Source organism: Manis pentadactyla, chromosome 10 (assembly GCF_030020395.1).
Source record: "Manis pentadactyla isolate mManPen7 chromosome 10, mManPen7.hap1, whole genome shotgun sequence".
Lineage (NCBI taxonomy): Eukaryota > Metazoa > Chordata > Mammalia > Pholidota > Manidae > Manis > Manis pentadactyla.
Window position 1 is genome coordinate 105875859 of NC_080028.1, and position 19116 is coordinate 105894974.

A 19116-nucleotide genomic window follows, 5' to 3' on the forward strand; every position below is an offset into this window, starting at 1 on the left:
CCATCAGCTTGTTATAGATCGTTATATTCATAGGATGTCATACAAGAACCCTCTGGTAACCGCACACCAAAAACTTATAATAGATACACAAAAAGGAAAGGGGAGGGAGAGATCCTAACCACAGCACTAAAGAATGTCCCCAAAGACACAAGAGAAGAGAGCAAGAGAAGAAGAAAGGATCAGAGAAGAGCAACCAAAACAACCAGGAAACATTGAACAAAATGGCAATAAGTACATACACATCAATAACTATTTTAAGTGTAAATGGTCTAAGAGCTCCAATTAAAAGACATAGCATGACTGAATGGATAATTAAAAAAAACAAGACTCTCTATTTGCTGCCTATAAGGTACTCATTTCAGACTTAAGGACACACACAGACTGCAACTGAAGGGATGAACCAGATATACTATGCAAATAGCAATTAAAAGAAAGCTGAAGTTGCAATACTTACATCAGAAAGAAAGACTGAAATAAAGACAGTAACAAGAGACAAAGAAAGACATTACATAATGATAAGGGATCAGTCAAACAAGAGGGTATAGCAGTCATAAATGTGCACCCAACATAGGAGCACCTAAATTTATAAAACAAATACTAACAGGCCTAAAGGGAGAAATAGACAGCAACATAATCATATTATGTGATTATAACACCACACTTACATCAATGGACAGATCATCCAGGCAGAATATTAATAAGGAAACACAGGGCTTGAACAACCCATCAGACAAGTTGGACCCAATAGATAGATACAGGAAATTCCACCCAAAGAAGCAGGATGCACATTTTTCACAAGTGTGCATGGAACATTCTCCAGAATAAATCTCCAGCATCAATATATTCAAATAGGTTGAAATCGTATCAAGTATCATTTCAGATCACAGTGGTATTAAGTAAGAAATCAATTACATGAAAGAAACAACATAAAAAACCCACAAAGGAGGCAACACAACAAGCTTCTGGGTGACCAGTGGGCCCACAAACAAATCAGAGGAAATGAAGCAATATGTGGAAACAAGTGAAACAGAAACATAGCGCTTCAAAGTAAGTGGGATGCAGCAAAAGCTTCTAAGAGGGAAATACATGGCAATACAGGCCTACCTCAAGAAATAAAAACAATCCCAAATAAATAGTCTAAACTTACAACTAAAGAAACTAGTAAAAGAAGAACAAATGAAACCCAAAGTTTGTAGGAAGGATAAATAAAAGATCAGAGCAGAAATAAATAAAATAGATAATAATAAGTTAATAGAAAAAAACCAATGAAACTAAGAGCTGGTTCTTTGAGAACATAAGCAAAATAGACAAATCCTTAGCCAGATTTATCAAGAAAAAAAGAGAGGACAGAAATAAACAAAATCAGAAATGAAAACGAAGTTACAATGACAGCACAGAAATACAAATAATTATTAGAGAATTCCATGGAAAATTATAAGCCAACCTAGAAGAAGTAGACAAATTCCTAGAAAAGTACAACCTACTAAGACTGACCCGGAAACAGAAAATCTGAACCGACAAATTATCATAACAATATTGAATTGGTAATCAAAAGACTCCCAACAAACAAAAGCCCCACGCAAGATGGCTTCACATCTGAATTCTACCAAACATTTAAGGAAGAGCTAATAATACCCATCCTTCTTAAAGTATTCCAAACAGTAAAAGAGGAGAGAATACTTACAAACTCACTCTATGAGGCCAGTATCACTCTAATACCAAAACCATGCAAAACACTACAAAAAACTTTTATAAACCAATACCCCTGATGAACATAGATACAAAAATCCTCAACAAAATATAGCAAACTGAATTCAAAAATACATCAGAAGGACCATACATTATGACCAAGCAGGATTTATTTCAGGGATTCCAGGGTGGTAAAATATTTGTAAAATCAGTATGATACAGCACATTAAAAAAGGAAAGCTAAAAACCATATGATCATGTCAATAGATGCTGAAAAAGCATTTGATAAAAGCCAACATCAATTCATGATCTACAAAGTGAATATTGAGAGTCCTAGCCAGAGCAATGAGACAAGAAAAAGAGAGAAGAGTCATCTAAATTGGTAAGGAAGAAGTAAACTGTTGCTATTTGAAGATGACATGATACTATATATAGAAAGCCCTAAAGATTCCACCAGAAAACTATTAGTATTAATAACGACTCAGCAAAGTTGCAGGATACAAAATCAATACACAGAAATCTGTGGCATTCCTATATGCTAACAATCAACTAGCAGAAAGAGTAATCAGGAAAATGCTTTTCTTTTCCTTTTTCTTTTTTGCTGTCTCGCCAACGGGTCTAGTGCTGAGAACCTGGTGCTCGCGGCGGCCGCGCAGGCCGAGCTGGCTGGGGGTCACCGCGGCCTGGGGGGGCCCTGAGCTGCGAGCCCCAAGCTGCCTGCCATTCGCGCGCCGTCTCCCGGCAACTTGTGAGCGCGCGCCGCCAGCGCACAATGCCCGCCAGCGCACAATGCCCGCCAGCGCACAATGCCCGCCCGCCTCTAGTTCAGGCGCACTAGCGAAGGCAGGCAGTCTGGCAGAGAGAGCCGCGGAAGCCGCTCGCCCGCCGGACAGAGCTCGCTCGTCGCTCCCAATGGGAGGATTTCTGAGCAAGCTCCGCCCCCCGCAGCCCGCCCCCGATCCGGAGGCCAGGCGCCGCGCGCGCCCGGCCTTCCTCGCAAGCCCCGCCCCGCCGGCTCCCTCGGCCCGCCCCGATCCCATTCAGCCCTCAGTCCCCACTCGTTTCCTCGGGTCCCCTCGGAGGCCTTCCCACCGGTAAGACACGCTGACCCTCCCCAGACCGAGGACTTGACTTTGACAGTTTTTTTTTTCTGAAGTCCTAAGTGGGTTCTGTGCCCTTTCACCTCTTCAAACACCTTGGTGCGCGTCCACCGTGTCCTGCCTCCCTTTTGCCTTTGCTAAGAGATGCGCTGCCAGAACTCTTCCCTTCTTTCAATTCTTTTTTTTGGGGGTCATTTTTCTATTCCTTTTATTTTTACTTTTTAATTATTTTTGGTATCATTAGTGTTCAATTGTATGAGAAATATTGTGGTTACTAGACTCCCCCCATTATCAAGTCCCCCCCTCATACCCCATTACAGTCACTGTCCATCAGCGTAGGGAGATGCTATAGAGTCACTACTTGTCTTCTCTGCGTGCTATACTGCCCTCCGCGTGCCCACCCCCCCTACATCATGTATGCTGATCCTAATGCCCCTTGTTCCCCTTTTCCTTCCCTTCCCAGCCACCCTCCCCAGTCCCTTTCCCTTTGGTATCTGTTAGTCCATTCTCGGTTTCGTGAGTCTGCTGCTGTTTGGGGCCTTCAGTTTTTTCTTTGTTCCTATGCTCCACAGATGAGTGAAATCATTTGATACTTGTCTTTCTCTGCCTGGCTCATTTCACTGAGCATAATACCCTCTAGCCCCATCCACGTTGTTGCGAATCCTTCTTTCAGTTCTAATAGCTCTGAACTTTAATACAGTATGGGTTTAGCAGAATACTTGGTAAATCACTTAAAATATCCCTGCTTCACTTGAGAATACCATCTGTCTGTAAAGTATAGTAGTATAATAGGTTTTGTTACTTTTTTATCTTTGGACCAATGCATTGTATCAGCCGAGCTCAAAGAAGAAACCTCCTGGATGGATATAACTTGGCTGATAAAGATGATTGGATTAAAAAGACTTGTGTTCTCCTTTAGTCCCAGTAGCTGAGTGATAACAACAGAATTCAAAACTTTGGTGACAACCCTAGATCCTTGATAAGTACATTTATTTGAAAATGTGAGCATTCAGGTTTTTAAAATGTTTGACTTTGTGTGTATATTTCTGAAGACTTAGCATAAGAGATTGAAGGATTCTTGTAAACTTTGTCCCTGCATGTCCTTATGCACACTTTTCTTCCACTGTAGTTTTACTTGTATGAGCAGTTTTTCAATTTCCCCCTCAAAGTTGTTGAATCCATTGCAGGGACAGCTGTTAAGTACCTGCCACTTTCTGCCCTTAGGTGGAATGGGGAAAGTTGCCATAAAAATGCTGTGTTTTGTGTTACTTAGAGGCTTAAGCTCTCTGGAAAATAACTGAACCCACATGGTTCTTAAGGAATTTAAATTTTCTGTTATTTTTCTAAGCTGCTTTGATTCCATAATGTGTCTCCCATTCTCCACAGGGACTGTGGGACTTCATCACACCCGTTTGGCATAACACCTCGAAGACGATACCCAATCCAGCAGGCCCCGTATTCCCGTGTGCTTCCCACGCTGCGCTGGAATGGCGGTCACGGGAAGCGTGTGCTGTCTCCTGGTAATTCCAGAGTGGTGTGCAGGCCTTGGACAGTGAGGATTGCTCCTCCCGGGAGCAACCTGGCTCGTTTGCCAATGTGAGCATTGCTAGAGGAAAAAACTCCCAGTGTGTCCACTTTATTCTCTTGCAGTTGTTCATCTGACAGAGTAACTGTAACTCAGAGGAAAGGAAAAAGCTCCTTATGTGAAGTAGAAATTTCAAGTTCTAGTTATTGAGCAGTTTTTTATTTTCTGAGTTTTTCCCAAGACTGTACCTTTAACAGCTAAGGGCCATTTGTGTGAGTGTATAAATTACCCTTTTGCTTGTTGGATAGCTTCTGATTTCCAGCGCCTGAAGTTCATGCTATGGAGCATGATAATGAGAATATCTTAAAGCTAGAATCCTGTTTTCTGTTACAGAGCAGCGCAGTTCCCTAAGGCCCCAGACCCGTGGTCAAAGGAGGCTGTTCTGCTTGCCCTCGAATGTTGGAAGAGGAAGAAAAGGACAGTGGAGGAGGAGGAAGACCAAACATCTGCTGCTGGTCAGGAGGATAAAAGAAGGTAACACGCCCTGCAGAGTACTCAACGTGCCTCCCACACGGGCTCCTGGGATTTATTGAAAGAGAGATCACTCCCCAAAAGAATCAGAGGCCACCTCCTGTGTGTGAACAGCAGGTCGCCTTCTTCGGCTTTCATGGAAGAGCTTGGTAACAAGAGCTTTAATGCTATGCCTTTAATTAGGCACAGGTTACATGCATTTTGTAATATGCCTTTTCCATAAGTACTAGAGAAAAGCCATCAGTGGTGGTCCTGAATGCCTTAGTCCTGTTGTCCACAGAGTGCTGTTGGTTGGCTGTGCTGCCCTGCAAGAGGAGGCAGACACCAACGGAAATTCACTGCAAGAGAGTGAAGCAACTCAAGATGTCATGGGGTGGTGGTGGGTGAGGGGGTTCTAAAGGTACATAAGCACTAGCCCAGAGGAGGAAAACCTCAGGGGCATAAGGAAATGAGGGAGGGAAGGATAATGGCCTGCGAAAATCTGAAGTACTATCACATGAAAGGAGGACAATTGGCTTGGCTTGGCTCCAGGTGGGATCCATAGGTGAAGTAAGTGAAAGAGGAAGTATGATTGCATCTAGTGTACGGATAAACTGGTCTGTGGTTGACATTCATCAGCCAGGAGACAGTGAGCCGTCTGTGCTGTCACAACGGTTGGATGACTATTTCACAGGAAAGATGTTTAGGGAATTTGTTTCAGTTTGAATCTTAGAAAAAGTGGTTGGTTCCTCCTAAATTTTTTTTAACACTTTTACTGAGGTATAATTGACAAAAATAAACTGTGCCTCTTTGAAGTGTACAATTTGATCAATTTTGACATGTATCCTTATCAGAATTATTGTTCTATAAATTTTCCTCTTTGAAATCAGAGAGGAACATTTTGAGTAACTTGCCACAATAAATATTTTGTCTAAATTTCACACCCACGAAACCATCCCCACAGTCAAGTTAATGAACATCACCATCACTGCCAGAAGTTTCCCTGTGCCCTTTGGTGAAGCCTTCAAACCTCCCTCTCATCCTGCCCCTGTTGCCAGGCATCCATTGGTTCCCATTCTGTCACTATAGATTTGTGTGCATTTCCTAGAGTATACGTAAGTAGAATCATACGTTTAATTTTTAAAATACTGAGGTTTCCCTTTCTGACTTTGTGAGACATGTTTAGCTGAATTAACAGTAAAATTAACAACATTATCCTTTTCCATTACGTTAGAATGATTTTGTGACCGTGGATGAAGCCTTAAAACAATGTTGGTGTCTTTCAGTAGCACATCTATGTTTTCCCATTTTATTTCCCTGTTAGGTGTGGGCCTCTGAAGAGCAGCCTCAGTTCCCAGAGCTCAGATGGTGAGTTGCACGAGAGACCCTCCACCTCTGCTGTGAGCTGCTTGAAGGGCACGTGCACATGTGGCATCCATATGTCCAGCCGCAATGCCATTTCCAGTTCCTACAGCTCCACCAGAGGCATCTCTCAGGTACACGCACCTGGTGGTGTGGAAAAAGTGGGTTCTTTGCATTTATTAGTTGATTATGCAGTGTTTACTAGCCACCTTCTGTCAGATGCTGAGATCTCCTCTAAGCTAACAGCCGTTACCAACCCTTGAATGATCGCTATGGACCAGTGGAACAAACTAGAAAGCCCAGAATGCCTATGTGGAAAGCTGATACAAGACAGAGCCATTATTATAGATAAATGGACAGAGGATGAATAATTCAAAATATGGTACTAATTTGATTAAAAAGGTAGATTGAATCTGAATTGTATTGAGTCATAAATTCATCCTGTAGGCACTGGGAATTTAATGAAAGTTTTAAAAATATGTGGTTATAATTCTTTTTAGAAAGGATGTAGTGTAGACTGGAGAACAGATCAAGTTTTGCTACCAGAATGACTTGGGTCCAAATCTTGACTTTGGCACTTAGTAGCTATAGACTCTTGGGCAGGTAAATGACTTAAACTCTGTTTTTCTCATCTCTAAAGGATTGTTGTAAAGATTAAAGGGAATGTTTGAAAAGCACCCATTACAGTGCTTGTCAGTAAGCAGGCACCCAATATACAGGAGCTAGAAAAAAAGTAACGCATGCATGAAGGAGGTTTTTGAGAGGAGAAAGAATTTGACATAAGTTTTCATCTGTACAGAAGGATCTTAGAGTAATATAAATGACACATTAATGATAAATGACAAATATAGGAGATGAAGGCCCTGGCCGAGCAGTTATGGCAATGCAGAGGATAACAGTACGAAGTTCTACCTGGATCTATTCTGCACTAGGCCCTCTGCTGAGCACTGTACACACATTTCCTCAATCAGTGATCACAACAGACCTGACATACAGTCACTGCCCCTTCTCACAATTTTACGTCAAATGTCATACATACACAAAAGGAAGGAAAAATATCATGATGAACCTCCATGTAGCTCCAGCAGTTAACAGTGTTTGGTCAGTCCTGATCCATCAACACCCCCACCTCAAATTGGTTTTCCTCTTGTGTTTTAAAGTACAAACATGTTGTTTCACCTGTAGGTACTTCAGTGTATTTTTAAAACTTTTTGAACATTAATGACCACAATGCCTCTATTCCTCTGAATAATAACGACTTAGTGTTAGTTATTATCGCTCCAATTTGCCCTTCTTACCCTCCCTGTCTTATTAGTTACTTTGAATCAGCTGCTCTTTCTGATGCAACTTTTCCATCTTTGGCCAATGACGGCCCTTTTAAATATTGGCAATGGACTCACTTTTCAGAAGCCCCACTTCACAAAGAAATATTTTTTTAGTCACTTGAAAAGGAGAGTTTATATACAGTGTTGGATTAGAGCCACAGAATTATGTTGAAGGTCAGATCCTATTTTAGTCCTTAGGGTCAGTCACGTGACTTGTGTTTGGCTTTTAGCTCTGGAAGAGGCGGCGTCCCAGTGCCTCACCCTTCTCCAGCCCAGCCTCATCCCGCTCGCAGACACCAGAGAGGCCAGAAAAGAAAACAAGGTAATCGGTGATTTGCTGTGTGGATTAATGAGAGGGTGGGAAAGGAGGGAAATTTACTTGGCTCTTAGGCTTTCTGAGACTCCGATTTGGAGAATCAAAATGGTTCACATCTAAAGGGCAGAGACGGTGCCACCCTGAATTGCTCTCGTCTTTTGCAGTCATCACACAGTGACCACACCAGCCTCTGCTCCACCTCATGCTGCAGTGTGAGGGACTGCGGCATAAGGGGAAGGGCTTGCATGGGACAGAGTGAACAGAGTGACTGATGGGAGTGGGCAGCAGGCTTCACGTTCTAGACCCCAGCTGACCCCCTAGGTGCCTGACTAGAATGCCGCTTTCTGAGATATAGAGGTGTGCTAGGACTCTCAGAAACTTGGCAGGTTGTATGTAAGGTTCTGAAGATTGTTTTCTGCTTGTTTTAAGACAAAGGCGTCTCTGTGGCTACTGTGAACTGCCTCCCTTCGTTTATTTAGGAATTTTCTTTGCTTCTTTTTGTTGCCTTGACACACTGAGATCTTAGTCATGGTTGTTCTAGACTTTGGTCAGTTGGTAGTTAGGAGGGTGTAAGAAGTTATCCAGTACTTTTCTAAACTTAATTGTGCCTCTTCTCCCTACAGAGAAGAGGACGTTTCTCAGGAAGCTGGCTCTTCTGCTCTGCCGGTAGACAAGGAGTCCCAGGGAGAACAGGGTACGTTGATGAACGCATGGCATGTGTTGGCGGTAGTGTGTGTGGTGGGCGCATGGAACACGACCCACTGGACACACGTACTGACCCTTGATTTGTGTGGTGTCTGGTAGTTACACAGAGAGACGTTCCTGTCCTTCAGGCTTTATGGTCTGGTAAGGGAGAAAGGTGCCCCAGACTCATACAGCATAACCCAGGCCACCTGCGGGGTTCGGGGTAAGGTAAGCCTAGGTGGGGAATCTGAGCAGTCCAGGCAATTTCTGTCCAGTAAGCAACCATGTGCATGCATTTGGAGCAATGACCACTTCACGTCGTCTTGACTGTTAGAAATAATCTTGCCAACACCATCCAAGAGCCCAAACCATGGAAGATAGTATTTCAGAGACACCTAGTGAAAGTTCAGTATTAAAAACTAGGCTGGATAGACAAATCTCTCCATTTCTGGAAGAGAGGAGAAAGAAAGTCAGTCTGTTACTTTAGTTGCAGATACGACCACATGCAGGGAGCAGAACTCCTGCGATTCTGCAGCGACACCCAGCACCTCCCGGCCACGCAGACGGAAGTTTCAACTGGTGCCTTCCAGGAAAGGGATCCCGCTGATCTTGGTATGGTCTGGCGACCGCCGCTGGCCACCCCAGCCTGGCTCCCCTGTGTCTCAGGAATTGAAGGGTCAGGACAGGTTTCTTTCACTGCCTTCTGACTGTCTTGGCTTTTCCTTTTTCCCTTGGTAGCCTCCAGCTCCCAAGCTCGCTGGCCCGATCACGGTCGAAGAGTATTACCAGGAGGGGCAAGATCGGTTACGGTGGCTGATGAGCGTCTTCGAGGATAAGGCTGGTAAGGAATATGTGTTAATTTCACACTCCAGAGATGGTTCCCGTTGGTTTTCTTTTGGTCTTTCTCCTCTGAGAAATCCACCTCTTGGGTTCTCAGTGGACTCTGAGCACAGTGAGCACTGAGATTGAGAGGAAGCATTTCCACATGAGTTCCCCCGAGTCCCTGAGCCTCCCCGTGCTCTGTGACGCCCCTGGAAATAATTCTCCTGCCAGGGAGGACAGTCCTTTCTTTTTTCCTTAGAAACGGCCTCGAGCTCCATCACGGAGAGCCCCCCTGCCACTCCACCGGCTTCTACTCTCGCTGTGCCTGCTGCTTGGACTGCTGCTTCCTCGGCCTCCCCGCCAGCCCCACTGACTAACCCGCAGTTTCTCAAGAACAACATCTTCCTGAAGAACCTGAACCCCCTGGGCCTACCATCTTTCCCAGGTGAGCGGGAGAGCTTTCTGTGGAGCACACAGGGCCATCAGCCTCTGCTTAGGCTAACGTGAAAGCAGCATGCCAGTCAGTCGCTAAAATGGTTGAACCTGCTCTGGCTTAGCACAGCTGAGCTGGTGCAGGCCTGACGGCTTCAGAACTGTCTCATCAGGAGCAGATTGTAGGGAAGGGCCTGCGGCCCTTAAAGCTGGAGAAGGCAGCCTCCTTTTGGTAGTCAGATGGCTGTTGCTTTGCAGCCCCATTCCTTAGCTGTTCTGAGCCACGCTTGGGTTCAGATGATTAGATTTTCCTTGGTGTCTGTCTATACATTTAACCCTTGCTAGGCCAAGTTTTATCCCCTGCTGACTGTCTGATGATCTGTGTAGGGTAGAAATAAGGAGCACTTCCTTGATTTTGAGGAATGATTATGTTAAGAACAGGTGGTATCGATTAGTAATATTTGTTGACTCCTGAATCCCTGGCCCAGCAAGGCTTCTAGAGCACCAAATACCATCACGTTTGAGGTACCATAGTTTACATTTCCTGTTCTTCTTCCTAGAATCTGCAGTGGCAAGGTTGGGGGGGAGGCATTGTGTATTTTCCTCTGTTCTTGTCCCCATCGTGACAAAGAATTGAAGGGCAGAGACACAGTAGTGAAGCAGAGTAAAAGTTTTATTTAAAGTTACTTCGTGAGAAAGAAGTGCAGGTGACCTCAGTGAGGGAGGAGCGCCCTGAAAGGTTGGAGAGAAAGAGTTTAAGAGTAAAAGGTCACACACTTAGAAAGTGTGGGTGACTTCAGAGAGCGGAGCACCCTGAAAGGTTGGGAAGAGTTGAAGTTATGCACTTAGGAAGTGCAGGCGACCTCAGAAAGAGGAGCGCAGCACCCTGAAAGGTTGTAAAGAGGGAGTTTAGAGTTAAAAGGTTACGCAGTGAAAGATTGGGGTTCCCCCTTTTAAGGATTTTTCAGGAATGTGACAGAGGGCTCGGGTGTGGGCTTGTTAAGTGGTCTCAGGTATCTTTGATGAGACATTAAGTTACTCATCAGTCCTCTAGGTAATTCTGCAAAATTAGCTTATCAAGACTGTCTGCCTTTCCTCCAAGGTGGACAGAGTTATTTGTTTGCTAAAGGGTATGTTAAGAATCTTCTGAAACTTCCTGGTTTTTTTTCAAAATACAATTTTGGCTTTAAGGTGGCATCTTCCTGTCTTTACTTTGCTGTTTACAGTGGGCCTTTTAGCAGGCTAGAGTAAATCTTACAAGGATCTAATGGACACAATGAAGACATCGGCTGTGCTCAGATACTTTTATCTGGGGAACACTCAAACCTTCAAGGCCAAGTTTCTCTTGACCTTCTGAGCTTTAACGGATTAACTCACTAACTCTGAGTCTTTTCTGGATTTCTAGTTTTAACTGGTTAACCTTTCTAGGGGGCTTTACTGACCCTGTTCTCTTTCCTCCCCGCTCATATGTATTTTCCTGCCTGACAGCCACCCCCAATGCCCGTTCGCCCCTGACGACACCAGGTCTTCTGGGCCCTCTTGGCTCTTCACAGCCAGGGTCCCTCCCCAGCCCTCGTCAGACTCCAGGTCCACAGAAACTTTCTCGGGGCTGACCCCTGCCTCTCCCGCAATACCAGCCTGTGATGCCACCAAGTCACCTCTGGCCTCTCAGGCTGAGACATCTGCCAAACCCCAGGCCCCGCCTGCCCCAGGCCCCACCCTGAAGCCCAGTGTTCCATTTAGAACACCGAGCAGCCCACCTGCTAACCCTTCTGCCTCGGCAGCTCTTGCTGTGTCTTCAGCACATCCCATGTTCAAGCCCATCTTTGTGGCTCCACCTAGAAGTGGGAATGAGGGTCCTGTGCCATTCAGCCGTTCCCATGTCGCAACGGTGGCATCTTCCAGCTCTGTCCCCACCCCGACTACCAGCAGCCTCCCCTCACTTTCAGTCCTGTTTTTAGCAGCACAGGGCTACCTACATCTTTGCCCTTGTCAACTCCTTTCTCCTTCAGTCAGAATACTTCAGGCACTAGCACGAATGCCCCTCTGTTTCCTGGCCAGGCCAGTGTCAGTGTCCCCTCAGCAGCGGCTTGGGGGACCACCACCGGCACAGCCGCGGACTCCACCCAGAAGCCTGTCTTTGGCTTTGGTGCGAGCAGTGTGACCAGCACTGCGAGCAGCATGACCAGCTCCACTGCTTCCACTGCCCAGCCTGTTCTCTTTGGTGCCCCTCTTGCCCCTGGGGCCAGCTCTACCCCAGCCATGGGCTCCATACTCCAGTTTGGCAAGGCGCTGGCCACACCTGCTCCAACAACAGCCATGACATTCGGCCAGTCCCTGCCTGGTGCCGTCCAGACAGCTGCTGGCAGCAGCACCGCCAGTTTTGGTGGCTTTGGTGGCACCCTCACGACCTTCACACCCGTCGCTCCGAGCCAGCCTGCACTGACATTCAGCAGCACTGCCACCCCAGCCTTCAACATTCCCTTTGGTTCTGGCACCAGGCCCCCCATTCCTTCCTATCCTGGAGTCACCCCACAGCCCATGTTCGGGGCCACTGACAGACAGCAGATGGGGGCCGCCAAGCCAGCCCTGGCCCCCAGCTTCGGCAGCTCCGTTCCTTTTGGAAGATCAGCAGCTCTGGCCCCACCGTAGCCAGGCTTTGGCAGTGCTGTGTGGTCAGGATTTTGTGGGTTGAAACCCGCAGCCTCTCTTTGGCACCCCATCCTGCACCAAGGAGCTATGTTTACTAGACCCTCCCTTCACCAAGTTCCCCCCACATACCCCATTAGTCACTGTCCATCAGTGTAGTAAGATGCTGCAAAATCACTACTTGTGTTCTCTGTGATGCACAGGCCTCCCCATGCCCAACCCTCCATTATACATGTTAATTGTAAGGCCCGCTCTCTTCTCCCCCCCTTATCCCTCCCTTCCCACCCATCCTCCCCAGTCCCTTTCCCTTTGGTAACTGTTAGTCCCTTGTTGGGTTCTGTGATTCTGCTGCAGTTTTGTTCCTTCAGTTTTTCCTTAGTTCTTATACTCCACATATGAGTGAAATCATCTGGTACTTGTCTTACTCTGCCTCGCTTATTTCACTGAGCATAACACCCTCTAGCTCCATCCATGTTGTTGCAAATGGTAGGATTTGTTTTCTTCTATGGCTGAATAATATTCCATTGTGTATATGTACCACATCTTCTTTATCCATTCATCTACTGATGGACACTTAGGTTGCTTCCGTTTCTTGGCTATTGTAAATAGTGCAGCAATAAACGCAGGGGTGCATCTGTCTTTTTCAAACTGGGCTGCTGTATTCTTAGGATAAATTCCTAGAAGAGGAATTACTGTGTCAAATGGTATTTCTATTTTGAGCTTTTTGAGGAACCTCCATATTCATTTCCACAATGGCTAAACTAATTTACATTTCCACCAACAGTGTAGGATGGTTTCCCTTTCTCCACAACCTCACCGACATACGTTGTTTGTCTTTTGGATGGTGGTGATCCTTACTGGTGTGAGGTGATATCTCATTGTGGTTTTAATTTGCATTTCTCTGATGACAAGTGATGTGGAGCATATTTTCACGTGTCTATTGGCCGCCTGAGTTCCTTCTTTGGAGAAGTGTCTGTTCCGCTCCTCTGCCCATTTTTTTAGTTGGATTATTTGCTTTTTGTTTGTTGAGGTGTGTGAGCTCTTTATATATTTTGGATGTCAAGCCTTTATCGGGTCTGTCATTCATGAATATATTCTCCCATACAGTAGGATGCCTATTTGTTCTATTGATGGTGTCCTTTGCTGTACAAAAGCTTTTCAGCTTGGTATAGTCCCATTTTTTTCATTTTTGCTTTTGTTTCCCTTGCCTGGGGAGATATGTTCATGAAGAAGTTGCTCATGTTTATGTCCAAGAGATTATTGCCTATGTTTTTTTCTCAGAGTTTTTTGTTTTCATGGCTTACATTCAGGTCTTTGATCCATTTTGAATTTACTTTTGTGTATGGGGTTAGACAATGATCCATGTTTCCTCCTTTTTTGCAGCCACCACCTCGGGCTTTGGAGCTACAACTCAGACCAACAGCAGCGGGACCAGTAGCTCAGTGTTTGGCAGCATCCCGTCATCGCCCTTCATGTCCGGGTTGTTAGCAGGCCCCGCTGGCAGTGGGGGCTTTGGGATGAGCGTGCCTGCCCCCCACAGCATTTCCACCACTGGGGTGTTCGGCTTTGGCGCAGGACAGAGTGGGAGCACCGGCAGCACGGCTCCTTTCTTGGGAGGCTTGAGTCAGAACTCCCTGGCTGCAGCTGGCCAGAGCACACCCTTTCCCTTCCACATGGCTGGCACACCTCAGAACATGTCTGTGTTTGCAGGTGAGATTTGGAATGGGCTCGGTCTGCAGTGCCAGGTGCTGTTTTAAGTGGCGACACGGTCTCTGCTCTCAGAGCTGTACGCTGTGGTGAAGAGACAGATATTATCACAGATGTTATCTGTAAGCAGTGTCAGGTAGCCATGTAACTCATGACCGGAGGAGCTATTTAGGTAGACAGCAGCCGCCTTTCTGAGGCAATAGGAAACCGAGGCCATAGCCGTAGTTCCAGAGTTGGGAGCAGGGACAGCGGCTGGTGGTGAGGGCGTTGCAGGCACAGGGGCAAAGGCACAAAGGTGGACAGGAGCCTAATGTTTTCATGAGCAGACAAAAGCCAGGTGCGGCTAGAGGTTTAAAAAGGAAAGTGGGATAAAATGACACTAAGAGATAGGCAGAAAGAAATTCATTGATGGCCTTTTAAAATGTTTTTGTTAAAGTACTAAGGGAAGTCACCATAGAATTTCAGGCAGAAGGAAGTGATTTTATTTGCCATGTGGAAGATGCATGATAAGGAGTTTGGGCCCAGGTAGCTTCCGTTTTCTTCACTGTATATAAGAGCTCCTTGGAGCACATTAGGGGGTGATGTGTACCAAGGAGGGCCTCTCTCAGTAGTCATTTTGGAGATGGGGAGAAAACGACATGGGAGAGCCGTGCCGGGCAGTTGTGAAGTCTGGGAAATTGTGGTTAGGAATTTGAAGCAAGGCCGGTCAGCACAGTTGTGTGTGTCTGCCCAGCAACAGTCAGGCTTGAGGTGTGGATCTAAAATAAGTGGATAGAGAGTGAACCCAACCTGGTTAAATGGTACAGGGAGCAGGAGGTGCAGGGGACTGACTACAGGCCCTGATGAGGCAGAGGATCTGGAGTGGGTGTGATTGGCACGGTAGCAGGGAGAGCACTGTGCTCACATCTGAGATCTTGGGCAGGATCACTTCCTGATTGCAATAAGGTGTGACCCCCAGAGGCCAGGTGGGGGGGAAGATTACATGCAAGGTCAGCACCTTGGCAGGCACCCACCGCACCTCAGGCCTAGACAGATACAGATACATGTGAGAGGATCTTCCCATAGAGCCACTGTGGAGGATAGCCCAGCACTGGGCAGGAGGCGTCATGAGGGCAAGCGTGTGCAAGAGATCAAGTTCGAGTGGGCCTGTGGGAGGATGGGGGCTGACTGTGGTGTGGGGCTACAATGAATTAGAGGAGAAGGAGCAGGCAAACAGGGAAGAGACATAACATTAGTCATGAGAGAAGGGAGGTCTACTCAGTGTCCCCCTCAGCTGTGCTGTGGTGGCCAAGGGAGTGCAAAGGTTCTCCTCCTCAGGTGGCCAAAGGGCAGGTAAGGGGCTTGTGCTCTGCTGCAGCTGGTGGTGGTGGTGGGTGAGCTCCGGCTCACGTGGAGCACAGGGGTTAGGACCCAGTCACCCCACGTGCTTCCTTACTGAGGGGTGAGCCGGACAGTGGTGCGGGCTAAGGGATCCTGTGGGGATGCATTTGCAAGCAGACCTCCCCCCAGTTCATTACTGCCTGCTTTGACACCTTCTTCTTGTGGGCCTAGTTGTCACAGTTCTTTGCGGTCTCTCCATTCCAGGCACATCCACACCCACCTTTGGTCAGAACACCCCTGCCCCTGTATTGGGTACATCAGGCAGCAGCCTCTCCTCTGGGGCATCCTCAGCACCTGCCCAGGGCTTTGCTGGACCTGGAACCTCTGGTAAGTTGCAAGTCTCTCTAGTCAGGGTGACCTGCGTATTCCTTGAAGATGGGGTGGGGTTGTTGGGGGAGTGTTGTGTATTTTCCTTGGCCCTTGGCCCCACTGCAAAAAAGAATTGAAAGGCAGAGACACAGTAGTGAAGCAGAGTAAAAGTTTTATTTAAAGTTACTTCGTGAGAAAGAAGTGCAGGTGACCTCAGTGAGGGAGGAGCGCCCTGAAAGGTTGGAGAGAAAGAGTTTAAGAGTAAAAGGTCACACACTTAGAAAGTGTGGGTGACTTCAGAGAGCGGAGCACCCTGAAAGGTTGGGAAGAGTTGAAGTTATGCACTTAGGAAGTGCAGGCGACCTCAGAAAGAGGAGCGCAGCACCCTGAAAGGTTGTAAAGAGGGAGTTTAGAGTTAAAAGGTTACGCAGTGAAAGATTGGGGTTCCCCCTTTTAAGGATTTTTCAGGAATGTGACAGAGGGCTCGGGTGTGGGCTTGTTAAGTGGTCTCAGGTATCTTTGATGAGACATTAAGTTACTCATCAGTCCTCTAGGTAATTCTGCAAAATTAGCTTATCAAGACTGTCTGCCTTTCCTCCAAGGTGGACAGAGTTATTTGTTTGCTAAAGGGTATGTTAAGAATCTTCTGAAACTTCCTGGTTTTTTTTCAAAATACAATTTTGGCTTTAAGGTGGCATCTTCCTGTCTTTACTTTGCTGTTTACAGTGGGCCTTTTAGCAGGCTAGAGTAAATCTTACAAGGATCTAATGGACACAATGAAGACATCGGCTGTGCTCAGATACTTTTATCTGGGGAACACTCAAACCTTCAAGGCCAAGTTTCTCTTGACCTTCTGAGCTTTAACGGATTAACTCACTAACTCTGAGTCTTTTCTGGATTTCTAGTTTTAACTGGTTAACCTTTCTAGGGGGCTTTACTGACCCTGTTCTCTTTCCTCCCCGCTCATATGTATTTTCCTGCCTGACAGCCACCCCCAATGCCCGTTCGCCCCTGACGACACCAGGTCTTCTGGGCCCTCTTGGCTCTTCACAGCCAGGGTCCCTCCCCAGCCCTCGTCAGACTCCAGGTCCACAGAAACTTTCTCGGGGCTGACCCCTGCCTCTCCCGCAATACCAGCCTGTGATGCCACCAAGTCACCTCTGGCCTCTCAGGCTGAGACATCTGCCAAACCCCAGGCCCCGCCTGCCCCAGGCCCCACCCTGAAGCCCAGTGTTCCATTTAGAACACCGAGCAGCCCACCTGCTAACCCTTCTGCCTCGGCAGCTCTTGCTGTGTCTTCAGCACATCCCATGTTCAAGCCCATCTTTGTGGCTCCACCTAGAAGTGGGAATGAGGGTCCTGTGCCATTCAGCCGTTCCCATGTCGCAACGGTGGCATCTTCCAGCTCTGTCCCCACCCCGACTACCAGCAGCCTCCCCTCACTTTCAGTCCTGTTTTTAGCAGCACAGGGCTACCTACATCTTTGCCCTTGTCAACTCCTTTCTCCTTCAGTCAGAATACTTCAGGCACTAGCACGAATGCCCCTCTGTTTCCTGGCCAGGCCAGTGTCAGTGTCCCCTCAGCAGCGGCTTGGGGGACCACCACCGGCACAGCCGCGGACTCCACCCAGAAGCCTGTCTTTGGCTTTGGTGCGAGCAGTGTGACCAGCACTGCGAGCAGCATGACCAGCTCCACTGCTTCCACTGCCCAGCCTGTTCTCTTTGGTGCCCCTCTTGCCCCTGGGGCCAGCTCTACCCCAGCCATGGGCTCCATACTCCAGTTTGGCAAGGCGCTGGCCACACCTGCTCCAACAACAGCCATGACATTCGGCCAGTCCCTGCCTGGTGCCATCCAGACAGCTGCTGGCAGCAGCACCGCCAGTTTTGGTGGCTTTGGTGGCACCCTCACGACCTTCACACCCGTCGCTCCGAGCCAGCCTGCACTGACATTCAGCAGCACTGCCACCCCAGCCTTCAACATTCCCTTTGGTTCTGGCACCAGGCCCCCCATTCCTTCCTATCCTGGAGTCACCCCACAGCCCATGTTCGGGGCCACTGACAGACAGCAGATGGGGGCCGCCAAGCCAGCCCTGGCCCCCAGCTTCGGCAGCTCCGTTCCTTTTGGAAGATCAGCAGCTCTGGCCCCACCGTAGCCAGGCTTTGGCAGTGCTGTGTGGTCAGGATTTTGTGGGTTGAAACCCGCAGCCTCTCTTTGGCACCCCATCCTGCACCAAGGAGCTATGTTTACTAGACCCTCCCTTCACCAAGTTCCCCCCACATACCCCATTAGTCACTGTCCATCAGTGTAGTAAGATGCTGCAAAATCACTACTTGTGTTCTCTGTGATGCACAGGCCTCCCCATGCCCAACCCTCCATTATACATGTTAATTGTAAGGCCCGCTCTCTTCTCCCCCCCTTATCCCTCCCTTCCCACCCATCCTCCCCAGTCCCTTTCCCTTTGGTAACTGTTAGTCCCTTGTTGGGTTCTGTGATTCTGCTGCAGTTTTGTTCCTTCAGTTTTTCCTTAGTTCTTATACTCCACATATGAGTGAAATCATCTGGTACTTGTCTTACTCTGCCTCGCTTATTTCACTGAGCATAACACCCTCTAGCTCCATCCATGTTGTTGCAAATGGTAGGATTTGTTTTCTTCTATGGCTGAATAATATTCCATTGTGTATATGTACCACATCTTCTTTATCCATTCATCTACTGATGGACACTTAGGTTGCTTCCGTTTCTTGGCTATTGTAAATAGTGCAGCAATAAACGCAGGGGTGCATCTGTCTTTTTCAAACTGGGCTGCTGTATTCTTAGGATAAATTCCTAGAAGAGGAATTACTGTGTCAAATGGTATTTCTATTTTGAGCTTTTTGAGGAACCTCCATATTCATTTCCACAATGGCTAAACTAATTTACATTTCCACCAACAGTGTAGGATGGTTTCCCTTTCTCCACAACCTCACCGACATACGTTGTTGTTTGTCTTTTGGATGGTGGTGATCCTTACTGGTGTGAGGTGATATCTCATTGTGGTTTTAATTTGCATTTCTCTGATGACAAGTGATGTGGAGCATATTTTCACGTGTCTATTGGCCGCCTGAGTTCCTTCTTTGGAGAAGTGTCTGTTCCGCTCCTCTGCCCATTTTTTAGTTGGATTATTTGCTTTTTGTTTGTTGAGGTGTGTGAGCTCTTTATATATTTTGGATGGCAAGCCTTTATCGGGTCTGTCATTCATGAATATATTCTCCCATACAGTAGGATGCCTATTTGTTCTATTGATGGTGTCCTTTGCTGTACAAAAGC

At 47.1% G+C, this 19116-nt stretch overlaps 1 protein-coding gene across 1 annotated transcript in view; it reads left to right on the top strand.

Moving 5' to 3' along the window:
• Positions 1-19116, top strand: part of LOC130679396 (putative nuclear envelope pore membrane protein POM 121B) — a 40925-nt gene that overhangs the window by 10042 nt on the left and 11767 nt on the right. Inside the window, 12 exon segments of the mRNA XM_057488010.1 lie at positions 4176-4385; positions 4708-4848; positions 6149-6320; positions 7742-7833; positions 8451-8521; positions 8999-9123; positions 9250-9463; positions 9593-9778; positions 11232-11704; positions 11707-12405; positions 13776-14124; positions 15706-15828. Of these exon segments, the coding sequence (XP_057343993.1) occupies positions 4176-4385; positions 4708-4848; positions 6149-6320; positions 7742-7833; positions 8451-8521; positions 8999-9123; positions 9250-9463; positions 9593-9778; positions 11232-11704; positions 11707-12405; positions 13776-14124; positions 15706-15828 (2855 nt within the window).